The sequence below is a fragment of the Centroberyx affinis genome, unplaced genomic scaffold (assembly GCF_046629955.1).
Source record: "Centroberyx affinis isolate AG114_WGS23_722 - 3 ecotype Tasmania unplaced genomic scaffold, CSIRO-AGI_Caff_v1 ptg000076l_1, whole genome shotgun sequence".
Taxonomy (NCBI): domain Eukaryota; kingdom Metazoa; phylum Chordata; class Actinopteri; order Beryciformes; family Berycidae; genus Centroberyx; species Centroberyx affinis.
In genome coordinates this window covers 584,840-606,352 of record NW_027278785.1, presented here as the reverse complement: position 1 = coordinate 606,352, position 21,513 = coordinate 584,840, and the positions used below count along the sequence as shown (strand labels likewise).

Here is a 21,513-nt window from a genome sequence, read left to right as displayed (position 1 = left end):
GTTCACTTCTTTCTTTCCCGTAGACTATAGTTGCTTTCTCTCAAGATATGAAACAAACATAATGACTTCCTTTTTTCACTTAGACGGCCAAGGTAGGACGAGGAAATTACGTATCTGTGACGTTTTGGTTTCCTTTTCACTCACAGTGTTGATGGACGCTCCTGTAGCTCCCGAGGGAATCCCCTACTGGACGAGCAGCGCCTATAAATAACATCAGATAAGAAGGCAGCATCATACTGCTACGGATTTACCGGGCTCAGTCAGAGATCTCTATCTAATCAGAAAGATGGCAAACTTTAATTTGTGTAAGTCAATACCGGGCCGAATGACACAAATTACTATCCTAGAGATTAGATAGCCTACCACAGCTTTTCTCATCAATATTGCAAGATTATCTGATGATTTCTGGCTATTCGTTCAAATAACCAGAAATACAATATTGTGTTTTATCATGCTGGTTTTGGATGTTGGATACCCATAATGTGTTGATTGTTATTATTCTCCTGCCGTGCAGACTTCACCAGCTGTGCGCTGCTGCTCGCTGTGTGCTGGCGCGCATCCACAGGCATCCCGGTGCCCACTCCGCTCAGCCTGAGCGCGGAGAAGTGCGCGCTCTGCTCGACGCTGTCCAAGGCGCTGCTGCAAAACATCACACAGCTCCTGAACAATGTGAGTACAATTTCCATGCAACACGCTGATGTGGAGTTAGTACACTGGATTCATTCTCTCTCTCTCACACAATACAAACACATTTTATTTTTTCTAAACAATTCTTACTCTTATTTTGTATTGCAGGAGGAACTGTTTCATGGCGTCAGGTGTCCTGATCAAACTGTGGTGAATAATAAAGCTGAGACGGCGCTGACCTGCGCACCCATTCTGACACAGGTTATTAATGTATTCTTGATTCAAAGTATGAATGATCAAATTATATTAAAAAGTGATTTTATATCAGAAAAGGTTTGATTTTATCAAAATCCCAGGGTTAGGTTTCCCTAAAGTGTCTTGGAGGCAAATTCATCTTTGATCTGTCCACTTGAAATGGAACAAGATGTTAGTGCAACGATGCTTTAGGAGACCTGACTAGACCAATAAAATAAGTTGGTCTACAAATTCCTTACCTACTTTTTTACCTTCTAGATTTCAAGTTGCACTGCACAAAATATTTCACCCTTCAGTGAGGTAAGCTTTTGTTAAAATGTCCTTTGTAAATGCTTTTTAGGCGTATCAGACATATATATGAAATATAGATTATATCATAGATTAGGCAACCATCCATCCATATCTATTTTATTGAATTAAATAAAGCTTTACTTAAGATTTATTGTTGATTTACTGTTGATTTAACTAAAACATTTTACACTACATACCCATTCATTCACTCACTGTGTTGGCAATTGGTAAAGTTGTTTTTTTAATGCAGACAGATGATTGACAGCACATTTCTCTTGTTTGTCCCCACAGAGTAAATGTCTGGAAAAAATCATGAAGGACCTGGCATACTATGCTGCTGTTATTCAGTCCTACCAACTAATAACTGCAACAGAAGCAGCACTACTTGACCCAACACTGGAAATTATACAGAGACTGCTGGAGGTATGTTTGTGTGTGTGTGTGTGTGTGTGTGTGTGTGTGTGTGTGTGTGTGGGAGGAGTGAAAAATACACAGAGAGAAACAGAGACAGAATCAAAGACAGAAACAGTGAGAGAGAATCTCCTGGGAAATAACATTTTCAAGTTGCCTCACTAAATCTTCCTTGGTTTACACAGAAGTGCTTCCTGATGCCAGCTGGAGAGCGAGAGTCTTCAGAGGTATTTTTATTTATATTATTTCTATTCCTTCTTTTTGTTTGTTCCCTATTTACTCCTTACCACTGAGTTTTAAGTTAAACTAGAAAAGTGAGATCAAAATCAAAATAAGTGCAATTATCTAATAAAGAAATCCTTGTAATTTGGCGATATTGCTTGCCAGTAGTATCTGCTGATCAGAGCCTTGTCTGTGTCCTCCCAGACACACAGGCTCACTCGGGGTAGCATGCTTCTGAAGCTGCCAGTTCATCCATCTAAATCCATGTTGTGTCTCTCCCTGTTGTCCTCTAGGAGAACGTCTCCCAGATGTGGGGAAACGAATCCTATAACAACAGGCTGGAAATGTGTAAGGTGATGAAGGGCTTCCATATCCGGACTATCACCATCAACAGAGCGATGGGCTACATCTCCTCAGGAGACCACAGGCAGTAAGCAGCTAACATCATCATCATCATCATCATCATCATCACCACCACCATCATCATCAACATAATCATCACCACCATCATCATTATCTGAATGTCTTTAATCATCACAACTAAACAAGCTATCACTTTCCTAGTCATTCACTACCATGATTTACAACTGTTAACCAAGTAGTGCTCTGCACTGGACATGCAGCATGAGTATGCTGCTTGTATGGTTAGTGCTCAGGCATAAGCTAGCTGGTTAGATCCCAGCGTATTGGCTCTGAGAGCTGAATGACACTTATGTTAATGTTAAGATCATCAGTAGGGGCCATGTTGCCCAATATAAATACTTATGTATGAATGTATTCCAATATTTTGGGAAAATGTATCTATTTATTTGGTGTTTGAGATATATTTATTCTATTTATTTATTTGATGGCCTATGATGTTATTTATTATTGAGTATTTATAATAAAGTATTTATTGCTATCTTGTGTTGAAGTGGAAGTGATTCTCAATGAATAGCAATGAGAATGCAAATGGAAACTGATAATTCCTATGTAACTGAGATAAAATGAGATTAACTACAGATAACATGGAATTAAAATGTACTCTGGTGACTGCAAGAAATGAAGGAAAAAAAAAAACATGCAGGAAATCTTTCTTTAAAAAGGGATATTTTATTCAGTCAAGATTTGCATCTTTACCATTATACCCAGAGTCCTTGGAGGGACCCAAACCTGATAATATATCAAACAAGTGCAACGAGGAAAGATTGGAATGTTTATGGTAAATTGTTTAGGGAAAAATCATCTTCTCTGAATGTAAACATTATTGCATTTAAGTTTTCTATTCTCATGGATGATCCTAAACCTCTCAACATTTCAGATCACTTATTGTCATTTCTCCTAGAAAAAAAAACCTTTCTCTGTGAAAATCAAAAGTTGAACTACACTACCATTTAAATGACAGGCATGTTCATTTTTCAAGACTTCGGTTCTTCAAAGTGTAACAGCTATAAAACAAATTACTCCTGAAAGAAATGTAAATGTTGCCAGCTACTTGCTGCCCCTGAAACAGATAGAATATTTAAATTCAGTCCTGAATTAAAATGTGCATGATTCTTTTTTTTTCTTTTTTGAACAGTGCATACTTTTTTGGACAATTAGTCTTAGTCAGTCTTAGTTCACAAACACAAGATGCTTCCCAATCTTAGGAGGGCAGGAATGGATTCATAATTCAAGCTAAACAAAGTAAACATATCAAGCTCTTCTGAGATAACTCCAACCAGTTTTACAGGTTCAGTGTTGTCAAATAAACCATATAAACAAACAACATACTGTATATACTGTACATTATAAAAGAAATCATAGGTTTAAAAAAGTAGTAAAAAAAAATGTACACAGTAGAAAACAAACGTATGTACAAATGTACAAAAGACATGTACAGACATGTAAGATCCAAAATATCCAATCCATTATGCTTTGGTCAATCATGCAAGTAAGTGGTAATGCCTAATTCTTTACAAAAAGTACCACTTGCATAACAGGTCAAAGTGAAACAAGATACAAAACATAGTTGGCATTTTTCCCCATGTACGTATGCAGTCTTAACACTGCAGCACTTACTGTACATTTACCTCTAGAACTGGCTACATAATTAGCTACCAAATATCCCAATGACCTCTACATGTTGGTCATTCCTGCTCCTGATAATGCCTAGTGTCCCTTTCTAGGTACAGAGAGGTACCTCTTAGGGTACAGCTTGCTGATCCTGCATTCATTACAGGACCAAAGGACCACTTCTGAACGTAATATGAAAAATGCCCATTCAAGGTTAAGACAGTGGACCTTTTTCTGAAATGCAGGGTTGCTAAAACCCATCAATCAATAGAACGCCCAGAAAATATTCAAATGAGAAACATTAAGGAGAAGATGGGGCCTCATGGGGCCTGCCCATGTCCAGACTCATCAGGAAACATTTCACAAGCAGAGATTCAGTGATTGAGGACCAGTGGTCAACCTGCCATGCTGTGTTTCTGTTTTTCTTCTTGATGATTGAGCAACAGACATCCAGGTCATACCCATCTCATTTAGCCGATCTGTTGTCCATCATGTCTGGGAACAGAGACAACAGGGACAAGAAACAATTACTTGTTTGAGCCACAATGTGTGTGTTTATGGGGGTTTATCATTATCATGTATTAGACTGTGTTTATATCAGTGTATATCTGCAATGTGTCACCTTTCAGTGTCTGATGGACCTCGTTTGGCAGGTCTTCCAGATCCTCCAGACTCTTCCACAGGTGGGACACAGTGGCCTCCCCTGGCTGTCTTCTGCTCTTCCACTCCACCAGCATCTTCAGCTTCTGCATGGTCACGTCCTTCTCTGCTGCCTGGATGTCCTCCAGCTCCCTGGAGCTCAGGTCTAGATAGATGGCCACCTGCTTCCACTCCCTCCCCAGCCGCTTGGCCACCAGCAAGAGCTGCTTCTCTGAGATGTCCTGGACCTGGGACAGGACTGCTTTCACTCCGTCTGGAAAAGACACACAAAACACACAGGTAGTTTATTTCACTTCTCCAATTTCTTGACAGAGACATACATCTGGACGTAGAGCCAAGTTTAGCTGTGTTTAGCTGTTTTCTGTTTAACTTGATTGGAACGAAACAAAGGTGTAATCAAAAGTCGTAATAATAAAGAAGTGAAAGGTCACCTGACTCGTCCTGCCATCGAGGTCTTTTATTGGCCAGTTCTTCCTCTGATGCACTGCTGCTCCTCTTTCTGCCTATGAGAGAGATGGAAGTGTCTGTCAATCAAGCTGTAGCACTACAATGCTGAAAAGCCTGCTGTGATGTGAAAAACAAAACTGAGTTCAAACTTAGGGATACTACAAGAAAATCATTAAGCTTACTGTCTGTCCTTTTCCTTGGCTTTTCTACTGTGTTGTCCACACAGTCACCTGAGAGGAGGCAAAACATAGGCATCATCACACTGTAGTACTCCTCCAATTACACACGTGCACATAAGCTCAAATACAAAAAAAAAAAACACCTGGACAAACAGGAATGTAGGACACTGTGCACATAGGTACCTTCTCTAATGGTGGCAGACCATACAGTCTGGTCTGAGTCAGTCTCTATGAGAGACAATTTGAAGGGAGGAGGCTGCTCAAAGAATGCTTCAAAGTAGCCTTTCAGCTTGGTCACTGCAAGGGTAAATGGCAAGTCCTGCACAGAGACATATACATAAATATAATATCAATTTAATTGTGTAATGCACACATAACAAATGCAAACTACATATTAATTCCTTTGCATGCGGCAATCACAACAAAAAGGCCTATGTTGTGATTGCTGCATGCAAAGGAATTAACATGCAAACTACATATTAATTCCTTTGCATGTGGCAATCACAACATAGGCCTTTTTGTTGCAGAATACATAAAGTTGCAATATACACGTTAATGGTTAATACACACATGCATGCACACAAGCACACACCTCAGGGTTGATCTCTCCTTCTGGCTCGCTCATGAGACGGTAACGCCTCTCATCCAGCTTACAGGTGGGTGGCTTCTCTATCTTCATGTAACGCCTCTTAGAGCTGCGCACCTCCTTGCCGATATCCTAACACACACAAGGTCAGGTCACGGTGAAGCAGCAAAAGAGAGGCAGACAGAGGACGTGAGAGTTGAGTCAGTTCCTTGTTCCTTCCGATGAGCGGGTTGAAAGGTTATTAATACCCAATACGAACAATTTTTTCCATGATCAGAGGGGGAAGACCGAAAGCATCGGAGCTCCTCATTGGTCAGTTTAGCGGGTGCTGGTCAGAGCAACGTATACACTCTGCCCATTCTACTGACCACCAACACCACGACTAATAGACAGATTACAACACTCACCAGATGGAAAAACACACAACACTGAGTTTTAGGAAGTGATCTATGACCGTATCGTTTTTGTGGTTTACTATCGATGTAGTATTATATTCAGAAACACATTCTCACGCAAACACAAACACACTTCCTGAGTGACTTTTACTCTACCGCGTGACGGGAAGACGGGGCTTTATTACCACACAACAAGCGCGTTAGGTCAGGCAAAACACAAATCATGCCGTCAGCTGATTGGCTATGATATGTCTTCATAAATCTGACAGCTCACAGCCACACACTGCTGATCATTCATACCACTGCTGCTGTTGACCCAAGTTGATGCAAAAACTCCCTCCACCACCCCAACCTCCTCCTGCTATTGTCTGTACACAGGACACTTGTGCAAGCTATCTCTGAATTAGGTCTGGTTTTGTGTTGGTTTTCATATTATTGAATGATATAGGCCTATGTCTACTATGCCTTGGGGGGTTTATTGTGCTCCCTGCAGAATCTCTTGCATGCTGCTTGCATTCATCTGATTAGAATCCTCAAGAGCAGAGACTTTTCCACCAAATACAACAGTATCACCATTTGTTGCTATAAATGGTCCAGTCTCTTTTGACATAAGTCTGACTGAACTTATAGTAATACACACACCAATGGCATCAGTTATACTTGCCATTGTTTTCTCCTCCATTCAGGGCACAGTTTAAATATGCAATAAGTATGATTTTTACTGTCCCATGGCACAAAAATACCATACCATAATACATCTGCAGGGTTTTGATAGGGATGTAGATCTGAGCTTACTGGCTATCAAAACTCAATTTGACAAAGCAGTATTATTATTATTATTATCATTATTATTATTATACTTTACGTTGTGATATACAGTATATTAGGTCTTCACTTCTGTTGGACCTCTGTTGAAAATGTAATCTTTTTATATCAGTTACAGGCTACTGAAAGCTGTGCCAGGGACCTGCTGACCCCCCACCCTCCCCCTCCCTCACCTTGATGTCAGAGGAGTTGTTGGTGGCCAGATAGATGCGGAAGCTGTAGTTGTTGTTGGTGGTGTCGATGCCCAGCTCCTTGTAGACCAGCACCACCCCATGGTGCTCCACAGACTGGCTGGTCTGGACGATGGGACCAACTGGGGACAAGGACGATACATTCCACTTCACATGGCTGCCTGAGTGGTCCACCGTTGGCTCAATGACTGGACGGTTGTCCTTAATGTGCAGGACACTGAATGTCATCTCATTTTCTGGGTCTGTGTGAAGACATGCAGGCGGGAGAAGGGAAGGTTTGATGTTTGGTGTGGAACAGCTTTAAACTGTGTATCCAATTTGAAAAAAATGTTACTTGATTATTCAGTCAATACTTCAAAAACCAGAGCTGATTCTACTTGTTAAAGATAACTTGTGAGCCTTAAGATGACTAATAACTTTATCATAAATACATAAATGTGCTTTACTTTTGATGCCAGTGATAATTTTTCAAGTGTACTTGAATGTGTACGTAAAAACGCAAATATGTCTGTATTTTGGAATGAAAGTCTTGAATTCATGACAATTTTGTGGGTAAATTTGGATGATAAGGTGGGTAAAGATAACAGCCTCCCAGTCTGACAACTTTGTTGGAAATGCCTGGCATTCATAGCACTGCACTGTATGAGCCAGGAAGTGACTGCAGGAGGCCGCCATCTTAATTTACCTTTTCCATTGTCATACAACTGTGAAAATACAGCTTTCTGCTCCACCATCCAACCCAGAGCGAGTCTACGTTCTCACCAGCCAGACACAGGGAGTGGGGGAACTGAATGGACTTCAGGACCGACGCATCCTTGTTGACCGTGTCCACGTTGAAGATGGGTCCAGCAAACTTCCAGGAATCCCGGAGGAACATGCCGAACTTGGACCAGGACAGGACGGAGTAACGTACCAGAACCTGCTCTGATACTTCAAACACCAGGCCTGTGACCGAACACTCATATGTCCCCTCTCCTTCCAGCTGTACCCTAACACACACACACACACACACACACACACACACAATCAATGATACATAAAGAGTCCGTATGAATGAGACCAGACCAGATCAATGGGCAGATGGAGAGCGGCTGCAGAGACAAGTTGTCGATACTCACTGTAAGCGTCCCTTTGAGATCCTCCTGGGGGTAACCTGCTCGTTGCCATGGCTCTGTCAGACAAACCAACACCGCCTCTCATTTAGAATCTGTTAGAAGAATATCTGGTTCGGGCAAATCCAAGATATCTGGTTTGCTCAAACTCACCTGTTGGATGGCTTTGCATTTTTCACAGCATAATTTGAAGTGCATCTCATCTGTCAGGACGCATGTAACAAGAAATAGGTTGTTAGTTACAAGAAAACTGACTGCAGGTCATGCTGTAACCTCAGTTAAGACTTGTTTGTTAATCTTTGGATAACAGATAGTACCTTTCCCATTAAAAACCTCTGCTTCAGGTCCAGGCGTTGGCTCTGGATGGTAAAACAAGAGAAGTCCATCATTATCATATGAAAGGGGCTGAAATCCTGCGTAAAGCCCCTGGCAGACCGAGCAATTTTGTCCGGCTTTGGTTCTGATTTTACCATCCTGGACAAAGTTTTCACATCAGATTCTAAGCTCCAAAAAAGCTCTGGTAGTGTCAGAAATGTTGTGGCATAATCATGCACTGTGGATGGTGTTATAACATGGTTATGTATTCCACTTAGTGACCAAGAAGAACATGTATGACAACAAGCTGACGCAGGAGTCCAGATGTAAACAACAAAAACATGTCGATTTTGAAAAAAAAAGGCCAGTCTTAAAGTCTGGCAACGCTGATATCAAGATTTGTACTTGATTCGTTTTGCACAAGCTGACATGCAATAAATGCAAAAGACTTGAGGGAGTCAAGATGAGGCATTCAGAGTTTGTTCAGACATGATTTTGTTTCATGCTTTGTTTCTCTCACCATTATTAGAATCCACAGCATCAAGTTCCTCAACGTCTGCAAAGAACATTAAGGAGATAAAGTGAAACCTTTTCTAACACTGTGCGCTCTTTATCTCACAATATCCCTGCATTTCCAGGCGCACACAGAGACTCAGAGCTCAACTATGAATTGATTACGGGATGTTAGTTCCTACCTCCCTCTCCTCCATTCTTCTCAGTGCAGCCTTCTGTGGAAAGACAAAAGAAGAGGGGAGGGTTAGGAACAGAGACATGGAGGTATGCAGTGTGGAAGAGCGGCATAATAGGTCTGTCTCACCAGAATCCTCGTCCTCCTCTTCGTCGTCCTCTTCCTCTGAGCTCTCCTCTGTGCCCGCGTTCTCTGTTAGATAAATCCATATGAGAGGGATGCATGAGAGATTTGAAAACTTTCTGCTGAATTTGAATGTTAGAAGAGAAGGGATTCGGGTGTAGTGCGCTGGATACAAAATTTAATTTGCATATAAGTTGAACATAAGAAATGAAATGTCAGAAGAAGTGAGCTTTTCAGCAGATGTCTTAACATGTGTCTTAAGTTTGCGAACGAGTTATCAGGAATGACCAACTGATTTATTACACCCACCTGAGCCACTACTGTCACTTTCAGTCAGATTACCTGTAACAACACAAGGTTAACCAATTAGTAATTGTGTTGAGGTTAATGCTGAGGGGTCTGTAGCGACTGATAATAACTAGAAACACTGCTGGATAGTGTAATAACTTGCCAAAATGTAATAAAATGTCCCTCTAAATCGGTCATAAACGTGATAAAACCTGTTGCAAAATCTTTGTCGCCTTTGCCATGCATGCACTAAATAACTCCCCCCTCTATAGATTTACTGTTGGAAATGTGTGGAAATGTCTGTATGTTTATTTTATGTTTGTATTTCTGGGGTCTCTGTATATATGGAATATTGTCTTATATTGTATATTGTCTTAAATGTACATGTATTCGTTGCACATGACTGTGGAGACAATTTCCTCTTGAGGACAATAAACTACGTACCTAATATACTACTACTACTATTACTTCAAAAGGGTGTAACATGTTTATGACTAATGATGTAATCATATTGACTAACGTGAGTTATTGCAGTTGTCTTATTCTTACAACTTATTACATTATTAGTCAGTATTATTTTTATATCAGTTAAAATGTTACACCCATTATGAGGTAATATTTGCCAGTTATATGATGACATTTTCTGGAAATTTGTGACTTTAAAAGGTTGAATTACACTTTCAACCGATTAAGAGGGACATTTACATTACATTTTTACAGTTATCACATATGTGGCAGTTACTGCCTTATCAGTTTCCACAGGGGCAACTCTCAACTTTAGTTCCTCTTTCCATCTTTTCCCTTTATCCCCTAAAAACCACAGCCGATAAAGGACAGGCCCTCTGCAGTAAACAGAACCACACAGCACACAAAAACCTGTAAACGTTGTATTTATCATCATTCACTCATTGCAACCGAACATATTACTGGATGGTGATGAAGGGAGAGTAACATGCACATAGGAAATATTTATGCTGCGCTTTTTTACTTTCGGACTAACCAAGTTCTATTTGCGAGCAGAGAAAACCTCAAGTGAAACTACATAGAAATGCCCTTTCAACTCATCTGTCCATTATACTTTTCACTCACCCTATTTACTTCAACTTTTCCTTTCCATATCTGAACTTACCTATACTGCACTGTCCTTTAAAAAGGTACAGCCCCAGCGACAAAAAGTCCAACTCTTTACCTTCTGTTTCTGAGAATGTGTATCCAGTATATGAAATTAGCGTACTGTGTTTGTGCACATTTAGTAAAAAAAATATGCTTCTTCATATTAGTCATCAAAAACACCCTCAGCACCTCAGCTTTTACATTTACCTCCCTCATTCCTTTGCATCTGAACTGAGGCACCCTGTAAAGAAGCCTCTGATAAGCGCCATGCATTAACAGTCTATATAGATGGATCCAGGGGAGCCGCTATCCCTTTCTGCCCGGCAGCAGTGAGCGTCCGTGGACCAGGCCATCTGGCAGAGTGCCTGGCTGGCTAATGGATGGAGCCCATCCTCTCTGGGCCACAGAGTTTTATCTCAGACTAACAAGCAGACACTGCCATCTCTGCTCCACTCACAGTACCTCCCTCATCAATCTCTCTCCTCCACTTCTCTCCATCTGTCTGCTTCACCTCTCTCCCCATTCTCTCTCCCCCATTCCTCTCCCCTTGTCCTCATATGCCTCCTACGGCCTATCTCTCTCCCTGCTGCTGCCTCATCTAAGCCAGCAGGCATCCCTCTCCACTCCAGCACAGCCTCTTCCCTTAATCAGACTGACAAACAAGGTGGAGAACTAACACACACACACACACACACACAGACACACACACACACACACAGACACAGACACAGACACACAGACACACACACACACTCTACAGCTTCAATGCTTTAAATCTTTTCACAGGTGTTGCCTGCCATCTGCTGGTCTAAAAAAAAAAAACAGCAAAAAAACTGCATAACTCTTGCCCTTTAAGGCAAATGATAAGAAAAGTAGAGGCTCAGAACGGTAAAGAGAGACAAAGAGAGAGAGAGCGGAAAGGAGAGGAAGGAGGGAAATAATAAAAAAGAAGGAAAACGAAAGTGACGAATAATAGTTGGGGATGCACACATTAGAGAAAACGAATATCGAAAGGCCAGAAATGTAGGGGTATATTTTGACTCCAACCTGACCTTTGAGGAGCAGGTGAAGAGGGTAACGCAGTCCTGTTTCGTTCAACTGAGGAATATATCCAAAATCAAACCATTCTTATCTTCTACTGACCTAGAGAAGGTCATTCATGCTTTCATCTTCACCCGACTTGACTACTGCAACTCCCTCTACTCCTCCCTCAGTCAAAAGTCCCTCTCACGCCTCCGGCTCCTACAGAATGCAGCTGCCAGGGTTTTTTTTCCCTCCACTAGATGCCTGTCTTTTTTTTAGAATTGATTTCAAGATTGTTCTGATCACTTTTAAAACTTGCCTAGGCCTGGAAAATCTGTTAACCCCATATGAGCCAGGGCTCAGCCTGAGATGGTCAGGCTGTTAATTAGTCTTGACCAGTGATTCTCAACCTTTTTCATATCAAACACATTTGGGCCACGGACCCCCATTTGATAAGATTTTGTCTCTCAAACTCAAATCTGAGAATATTTGTATTGTTAGACATGATTTTGTCCAGAATTCTATGACTATCTGTATTGTAGACAGCGAGATAACAGTGAACCTATGATCAAAATAGTCTTCTTCTATATTCTCTAATTCTCTAAGTTTAACAATTCAACAATTTGCTGGGGACCCCCTGGAACTCTCTCAAGGACCCCTGGTGGTCCCCGGACCCCACGTTGAGAACCACTGGTCTAGACTGGAAACTAAAGGTGACCGGGCATTTGCCATTAGAGCTCCTACACTGTGGAACAGCCTGCCAGAGGAAATTAGGCTTGCAAAGTCTGTGTCTTCTTTCAAATCACTTCTCAAGACACACTTTCACAGACTGGCCTTTATGTAACTGTTTTATCCTGTTTTTAAATCTTGTGTTTTTGCCCTGTGCTTTCGATTATTGTCTATCTTTTGAGCTACTGTCTGTCTTCTGTATTACTGTCTGTCTGTCTTTGAGTTGTTTCTCTTGTTTTCTGTAAAGCACTTTGTAAACTCTGTTTTTAGAAAGGCGCTATACAAATAAAGTTTATTATTATTAATATTAAGGTGCTGGAGGAGTCATCATTGTAATCATTGTGTAAAAACACTGGCAACATTTTAGCAACATGTAGCCCTACTTCTGCTCTGTGAGAAAGTGAAAAGAGAGCGAGCAACAGAGAGTGAAAGGGGAGGGAGGGAGAGAGAAATGGGTTTGTGTTTACCTTTTCTGTCAGGAGCAGGGATATCTCCATCTCTGTGGGGTAGAAAAGATAACATTGAAATAACTTTTAATTATATGGGTTTCACCATGAAATCGGGCAAGACCTTGAGGGGATAAGAGGACCGCTTTTGGAACAAGTTAAGAGGGAAGAAGGCGTGGGGCTTGTCAAATTGTGCAGCTGTACCATCTGTATCAATGGTAGTACACCACTTCCGCTTTCGCAAAGGAGTGCACACACACACACACACACACACACACACACAGTTTAGAGAAGCACAAAAACAGGAAGCGTGTGCATGCTGCCAACATCTCACATTCTTATATTTCTAACACCAACCCATCCTGCAGTGAGGAAGCCTCACCTTCCCTCCAACCTCCAGTCTGACCCACTTTCAGGCTGCTGTGTGATGGATGGGAAGCCGGCCATGGAAAGGTACTGGGTGGATACTCTTGCCATTAAACAAAACTCCTGACATTCATAGGGGGACTGCTGTATCAATGCCCTTCCTGCTGATCTACTTCCTTAACTGTCACTGCGCATCGATTTCAGTGCCCTCCAGCATCAGTAATAACTGCATTACAATTATAATGCAATTGTATACCAGCCAAAAGTTTGGACACCCAATTGAATGTACTAGGTTTTTCACTATCTTAAAGCCATTTTGATCTAAAGGCTTATGCTTAAATGCTTGAAATTTGTTTTTTAGACAAATATAAATAGTGAAGTTGATGCCTATGTATGAATTTCTTTCCGAAGCGTTTGCCTTTCCATCAAGGAAAAGGGCAGCTACTTTAAAGAATCTAAAATATAAGATAGTTTTGATTTGTTTAACACTTTTTTGTGTTATTTCATAGTTTTGATGTCTTTACTATCATTCTAAAATGTGGAAAATAGCAAAAATAAAGAAAATTGCATGTGTCCAAACTTTTTACTGGTAGTGTATATATGTTTGAAGTAATTCAGCGTGATTATTTAGCTCTCTGAATCTGTTGGTGTGTGGAAATGAGGATCGTAAACAAACAATGAACAAAATCCAAGTGCAAATGTGCCATCCACATGTTGCATCTGAGCAGAGGGCTGGTGCAACCTGTTGACACAGCCTGAGCTCCAACAAGTGGCAACAGGTCTGAGGTCTGCCCAGAGCCAGAGGGAATAGAGTGTGCCGTCACACAGCCAACCGCACAAGAAGAACAGGTTCACCACCAAGCATGCGTGGAAAAGTAGGTCACGTCTCTCCCTGTGTCTGTGGGCTTTTCCTCTTTCACTCTCTCAGTCGTAAAAATACAAAGAGCTGGGTGATCAAAAAGCAAAGTTGTGCGTGTGGAGATAAGGAATATTACGACTGATCAAATATTACCCGAATATTTGGCCTCTGTTAATCATGATAAGCCAGAGCGCTTTCCTATTGTTTTCAAACATCTGCACCGGAAATACTGTTTATACTCTTCAAGGTCATGTCACTCTCAGCTCGGCCAGACAGACATAATCACAACAAAGCTGTGGCTTATTAGTTGCCGTGGTAATCGTTATCTTTAAGCAAACTTTGTCTCCCATCCTTGAGTCCATCCCTCAAATGTTTTCTGACGTGCCGTGCGGTGAACACACTCTCTGCATGAGTTCTCACGCTCTCTCGGTCTCGACCTCTCTCTCTCTCTCTCTCTCTCTCTCTCTGTTTGGTTCTCACTTCCTGCTACAAAACACGGCTCTCAGCTCGTCTCTGGTTGAAAGATAAAAGCCACAACATTTATGTTTCCAACAACTTTGCATAAACACAGTGAACAGAGAAAACATGTGAGTGCAGATAAATTATTGTCAGTTGGAAAGCACAGTCTTTAGTTTAAAACAAGACTGTATTACAGTGCAAAAAAAAAAAAAAACGAACCTTTGATACTTTCACTCATTAATACTATGACAATAGATTGTAAAAAAGACTATGACTCACTGCTTTCATTGGTGTTTATAGTGATAGTGATAGTCATAGACTGCCTTTATTAAAGATATGTTTCCGTAAGCTGTTGGTGCTCTACTACTCTGTTAACCAAACACAGTCTTTTCATCAAACGTAAATACACAGACACAGTTCAGCACACAGTGCCACTATGGACACGGTACATTTAATTCTAATTTCACTGTGTATCATTGCAGGATGTAGTATCATGGCATAATACCCCGTGTGTTTTGTTCATTTGGGGACTTTTCCCAGCCCTCATCACTTGGTGAATGACATCCAGGCAACAACAAAGCAGCATTCCCAAAGGACACTGAGTCACCAACATCACCTCCCCTGCCCGGTCTGCCTGCCTGTGGTTCACAGCACAGCAGATAGGCCTAATTAATATTGTATAACTAACTATTCAGAAGGACCTGAAAAACAGCTACCTTTTGTGTGCAGATTTCAGCTCAATCTATATGAATACTGTAGATTGTATTGTGGCTAGACACTGATAAATAATTGCATGTGTCATGGCTTCATATCATCATCATCCCTAACGAAAAACTGAAATATAGGAAGTTATAGTGGGTCTGTTGTTTATAGTGACCTGATTGTACTTGGTCAACTTTCTCTCCTGTGGTATCATCTATAGGGACTGATAGTGTGTCTGTGGTACTCAATGGTGAGCTTATAGGTAATTTCTTGATCCTTTTATCCATTTATTCCCATTGGGACTTTTGCTGTGATATTTCTATTTTATCCTTCAGGAATTTATTATAGGTTTACTGTAGTCCTTTATCGTGAGTGATTAGCTTTGTCATTATCAAACGGGTAGCCTACTTACTTGTAATACAGTCTCCAAATAGACAATAATAGATAGTAGTGACACAGTGAGTCATCACTATGCAACAACACAGCAGCGTGCAGCGGAAAGAAGCCCCAATGAGCAACAAAGAGATAATGGCGCCCTTCTTCCTTCCACTTTAGATCTGTGTTCAATTAAAGATAATTGCACCGAGGGAGCAATTATTTCTATTATAGGCTTGTTTGTTTTCCTCAACATGCAAAACCAGATTAACGCTTAGCCGATGGTGACAGAGATACCACATCCTGTGTTGAGGAAAAAGCCATTTTAGCGTTGCATCCAGAGCGGGCAATTATGTGTTGTCCACACTATAAAGGCAAATATATCTGTATAAACCTAGAAATTAAACACATGCTCAACGTGCCTGTATTTCTCATAGTAATTGCACAAAGCTTATATTTACCCTTCCTCCAGATGACAAGCTGCTCCACAGCTCGCCATCTCCACCACCATCCTCTCGTCGGTCACACACTCCGCTGTACTTTCTGTTTCTCCACCGTGAAGCTACGGACTGCAGATGCACCTGGTGAGAGGTTATTTGAGCCTAGCATCGGCTTTCGGCGTCTCCTTTGTCCACGGACACTTAAAAGCACTAAGTAAATACTGCCGCAGTGAGTCCTCGTGGTTTAATAACTTGGACCCACTTGGCCATTCGGGCTAAGCATCCCTTCTTCAGCACAATAAAACGCTTTAGTTTAACAGAAAAACATTACATAGCTTCCAAACCCCCCAAAAAATAGTCAACAACCGCTTTTGCAGTCTAAATGTGGTGTTACTGTTTACCATCAGAAATCCTACACTTGTGTGGGTGCATAAAAAATCGCAGATCTTACAATCATTCTTCCCAATAATGAGCCTATTGCTTGCAAAGGAGAACTGTAAAGATCAGCGTTAGTGCGCAGTTGCGGCGCAATGCATAAAAGCGACCCAACGAGCCCTGGTGGTGGGCGGGGATGCATCATCCCGCCTTTAGTGCGTAAGGTCACATTGATAATTCACATCAGGGGTTTCCATACGTCTTAACACCAGGGAGTCCCGGTTTGATATATACGTCAGGCTGGGGAGCCGCACTGAGTGGGTGTTTGTTGGCAAACATTATATAAGGCAGAAATGCATGTCTGGCCTGTGGCTGGTGGATTGATAAAAGTGGAGAGAGTGAAACCTATTATCAGAATACACATTTTCATACATTCTGTCATTATGTCTGTCATCCCGAAATGAAACTATTCCATCTTTTGCTGGGCACTCCCTGTAACTCTGTCAAGGACCCCTGGGGGGCCCCGGACCCTACTTTAGGAACCTTTTCTACTGCTTGGCTTCACACACACACACCCAAAGATTTCTCCTAAAAGATAATTATTCCAATGGAGTAAAATGTAAATAGGAAGAGAATGGTGTATGATAGTATTATGCAATAGTAAACTCCTACTATCACATATGTAATACTATCATGCAAGCTTTGTACATAGGCCAAATACATCGTCTGTATTAATTGGAGAGAAAATTTTAAATTGCACATTTTCTCTAAATACACACAGAAACAGTGCAGCCACAATCCCACAGTGCAACTAGGTCACTTTGAGCGGGAAAACGTGCACATCAGATTACAAGGCTGCACTACAGCCAAGACACCAGCAGATGTCACATTAGACAACAGAAAGAAGTAGAGAAGTAGACTACCATGCCTCACTAGATTTCTCTTCTTGCACCGGAAGACACACAAACACTTCTCCACCTCTCAAACACGAATTGTGTTATTTGACATAATGAAGACAGATCAGAATATCAAAATACCACATGGTGAATAGTGAAATGTGTAAGGAACCAGCCAATATCCATCTTTCTTTTTAACAATTGCATAAGCTCGCTCAGAGAGAAGAGAGAGCAAGAGAAGGAAGGAGAGCTCTCTGTGAGTGTGTGTGATGTCCAGAGGGACAAATGAGTGAAGGATCAAGGGCTTTCCTATTGATCTTCCACTCATTGATCCTTTTCCTTTTTCCTCTCTCCATCCATCCGTCTCTCGTGGAAATATATGTTGTAGTTTGCTAGGTTATAGAGTTTGCAATATAGTACGTAGGATGTGTGTCTGTGTGTGTGTGTGTGTGTGTGTGTGTGTGTGTGTGTGTGTGTGTGTGTGTGTGGAGGGGGGAGGGTGAGAGAGATGCAGAAGACTTCAGAGAAATGATCCAAGTCTCAGAGTCTAAAGGGAGAGATCAGCTCCTCGGAACAGGGAGAGACGACACAACATCAGGCTGAGAGGCAAGACTGATACCCCAGGAAATGAGAGGAGATAAACTGAGAGGAGTGGACGAGAGGAAAAGAGAGACGAGGACATGGCTGGATGGGAAAGGTCAGGAGGAGAAGAGACGGAGGGGAGGAGAGGAGGAGAGGAAATCAGAGAAAAGAATAGAAGAAAGAAAGGGGGAGAAAGGGGGGAAGGAAGGAGGGGAGGACAAAGGCCTTTCGCTTGTGCTTTCATGCTGTAGCTGCACTTAGTACAATATGGAATCATGTGATATCTTGATTGTATTGTAACCCTCAAAAGGTCGGACAAAAAGCAGGTCTCAGATTTTTTTTTAAAAAAGGGTCTTTACAAAGGTCTTCCTCAAAAGCAACTACTAATATCATCTTGGCCTGGGCTGTGGCCCAAACAGCCTTCCTTTGTGTGTGTGTATGGCGGTGTAGAGTATGACAGGGCTTTTTTAGAGATGGACCAACCTGTTTGGAAACGGTGATGTCACCTGCCCTAGAGGGTTAATATGAGCCCTCATTGTACAGAGTCATTATCCATCTCACACACACACACACACACACACACACACATACACACACACACACACACATGCACGCACGCACACACATACACACTCACAATCACACATAAGGATACAGATCCTCATGCAGGAAACGCACACACAGCACACATCCATGTTCACACACAGGCATTCTCTTTATAACATACACACATGCAAGCATTTGTGCACCTATATGCACGCACACACACACACACACACACACACATGCAGATGCATAAAAGGTATCCTCTTACTCTGGAGATGAGGAACGCCATATCCTTTCAATTTCAATGGGCCATTTTGCCATCCAGGCTGAGTTATCGCTGGAACGATCCATAGTAACAAAAGAGCCTTGCCTGTTGCAGCCTTGCATAAAGAAGCCAGATAGAGGTGAACAGGGACAAAGAGCAACACCTTTACATAGAGAAAATGGGAGAGGGTCTGGAGATGGTCCAGCCATGGAAGACTTTAGAGGCAACCTCATTCAATCACTTACAATGGTATAATGTATAATGCATGGGCCTAAGACTTACCGGTTCTCTAAGATTCTTTACTGTGCAATCAATAGGATGACCCCTCTATATGAAAGTATAAAAGCCTGGAATACAGCAGAGCAGTGTTGTAATACTCAGACAGACCCAGGGCTTGGAATCAACAATACGTAACTTTATTTGGACTTAATAGCAGATTACTTCTTGGACTTGGCTTCAAACGTTGATGACTTGTGACTGAACTTGTGACTTCACCCCCGTTCCCTATGATTTCATTACCATTATCTGCACAGGGGCTATATTCACTTGTTTTAGTTCTTTATTTTAATTATTATTTATACATTTTGTTGTTTTTCTACTGTTCACCTCTGTGTTGAGTTTTGATGTTGTTTTCTGTTGTCATGTATTTTTCTTTTCCTTTTGGGTTGAGATGTTTTTATGAGCCCCTTGGGGTTTCTTCGCCTCGCCCACACAGTTTGTATTTCTTTTGTTCTTCGTTCTTTTCCAGTGCGTTATATGTGCAAATAAACTAAAGCTAAACCTAAAAATATGCCAAACAAGCTGTTTTTGCACAACAGTAACAATAGAGTTTGCTCTGGTACCTGGAAATCTTTGACAGAATGACACTCTATGCTGTATTTTCAACCCTTGGCCTAAAGCGGGAAATGAGATTAAAAAAAAAAAAAAAAAAAAAAAAAAGCAAATTAAAGGGCCTTGCAGTGTAGCATTACAGATAAGTACAATAGAGGAAATGAAACAATGAGTGAAGAGAACTAGTATCTTCCTTTAAAACACACACAGTTTAAGTCTTACAGTATATCACAGTGGTTAAATCTTTTATGTGCAGAGATGCTTGCATGGGTTCTTTGTGGAAGACACCAGAGTGAGTCCCAAGATCATCTTTAAGTTACATTTCATGTCAACTTTGTGTTTATCAAGCTGACTTGTCTGTTCCTGGAGTCACTGGTATGTGGATCTGACACCTACACAGATTTAACCAAAGAGGCATCTGGACTCTGGCAGTGTTCCCCCTCCCACCAGAAGGGACTGGCTTTAATTGATGTGCATTTTCACATATTAACAGATTTCCTGTCTCTTGACATCCATAAAACTGGATGGAGGGATGGAAGAAGGAAGAAACAGAGGGATGGAGGCCATAATTTAGGCAAGAGGGGGGGAAAAAGAGAGGCTTGTGTCAGCGCGGTCTCCGGGGAACTTGGATGCGAGTTCATGAGTTTGCCCCTCTCCCTCTCTTCCTGCTTCAAAGTACACATTCGTTTACACCCTCCTGTCTCTTACACAAGCTCCCCACTTATTGTTCTATATTATACTGTGAGTAAGCCTGTCAGCGTTTCTGTATAATGTGTGTTGTGTCATGACCTCCCTCTCTCTCTCACTGTTGCTGATTCCTTATTTCTGAGCCCTCGGGGAACTCTGTGCATTCACACGGGCCACAGAGGGATGAGTCCGGGGACGCGACGTGGGCGTTTAGTAGGAGAGACACGACTGAAGGCCGCAGTCTAGTCACCTTTGGAGGCACAGACCCCCCCCCCTCCGTGAGTGAGTCAGTGCAGTAGTGCGGAGGCAGGGGGTCAAAAATCCCCCTGCCCTCCGCCTCCAGTCTCAAAACACGTGGGAACGGGAAAACTTTATCCTATATTTAACCTCCAGGTGTCTGTGTGGTGTCCATGTGTGTGTGTGAGTCTACCCCAGGAACTGAGTCATCTGCAGCTGGATGTTGGTAGACGGGTTATCTTATAGGGGTAAACGAGGGTGTCTCTGTCCTTGGGGTTGGTTGGGGGCTTTCAGCGCTCCAGGAAAAGCTGTGTCTGCCCCCCCGACTCATCCCCCTCTGATGAGAATTTTCCCTATTAAATCTGTCTGAGATTGCGTGTGTGTATGTGTGTGTGTGTGTGTGTGTGTGTGTGTTAACTCGAAATGCAGAGTATAAAAGATGGTGAAAAAGACAGGACTTGGGAGGATAAAAAGTATACTATTGGATTAGACCTGGAGATGCACAATTAACTGCAACAAAATGTAACAAGGTGACTGGAGAAGTGAAATTTTGTCCTATCATTGTGTAATAACACTAAGAACAACACTGTGTGCCTCTGATCCTTCTGTTCTGTCAAATAGATATCACAAAGTTTAAACCAACAGAAAAACAGCATCCTCTTTGGTAAGAATAGAATCTCCTTTCTTTAATAGTTGATTTCTTGCTATGTGGGGGAACTGCGTCGCATTTGCAAATAGGCACTAGATTATTACTGAGCCACAAATTGTGAGAATACAATGTTTGTCCATTGTGAATTTTATGACATGAAAAATGCTGCATTACTGTATTGATCTCAGATGCCAAATGTGAACGAGAGAAAATGTACCTCACTATGTAATTTTATTATTGTTTTTTTAATTTATATCCCTCATTGTTGTTTGTCTAGTTGTAGG

General features: G+C 41.6%; 2 protein-coding genes across 2 annotated transcripts; one reads left to right on the top strand and one right to left on the bottom strand.

Annotated features, from left to right (window-relative positions):
* The first annotated feature begins 286 nt into the window (after positions 1 to 286).
* On the top strand, positions 287 to 2,240 carry il12a (interleukin 12a). The gene is made up of 7 exons (XM_071520993.1): positions 287 to 305; positions 515 to 669; positions 796 to 888; positions 1,141 to 1,182; positions 1,465 to 1,596; positions 1,770 to 1,811; positions 2,100 to 2,240. The coding sequence occupies exons 1-7, from the start codon at positions 287 to 289 to the stop codon at positions 2,238 to 2,240; spliced, it is 624 nt and encodes a 207-aa protein (XP_071377094.1).
* A 655-nt stretch (positions 2,241 to 2,895) lies between these two features.
* LOC139645546 (caspase recruitment domain-containing protein 8) lies at positions 2,896 to 16,532 on the bottom strand. The gene is made up of 17 exons (XM_071521294.1): positions 16,183 to 16,532; positions 12,982 to 13,013; positions 9,671 to 9,703; positions 9,368 to 9,430; positions 9,246 to 9,278; positions 9,071 to 9,106; positions 8,553 to 8,594; positions 8,389 to 8,438; positions 8,242 to 8,294; positions 7,886 to 8,112; positions 7,106 to 7,365; positions 5,719 to 5,844; positions 5,310 to 5,445; positions 5,130 to 5,177; positions 4,932 to 5,003; positions 4,463 to 4,753; positions 2,896 to 4,335 (listed from the first exon to the last, which is right to left on the bottom strand). The coding sequence occupies exons 1-17, from the start codon at positions 16,230 to 16,232 to the stop codon at positions 4,307 to 4,309; spliced, it is 1,581 nt and encodes a 526-aa protein (XP_071377395.1). The 5' UTR covers positions 16,233 to 16,532; the 3' UTR covers positions 2,896 to 4,306.
* Positions 16,533 to 21,513: the final 4,981 nt, after the last annotated feature.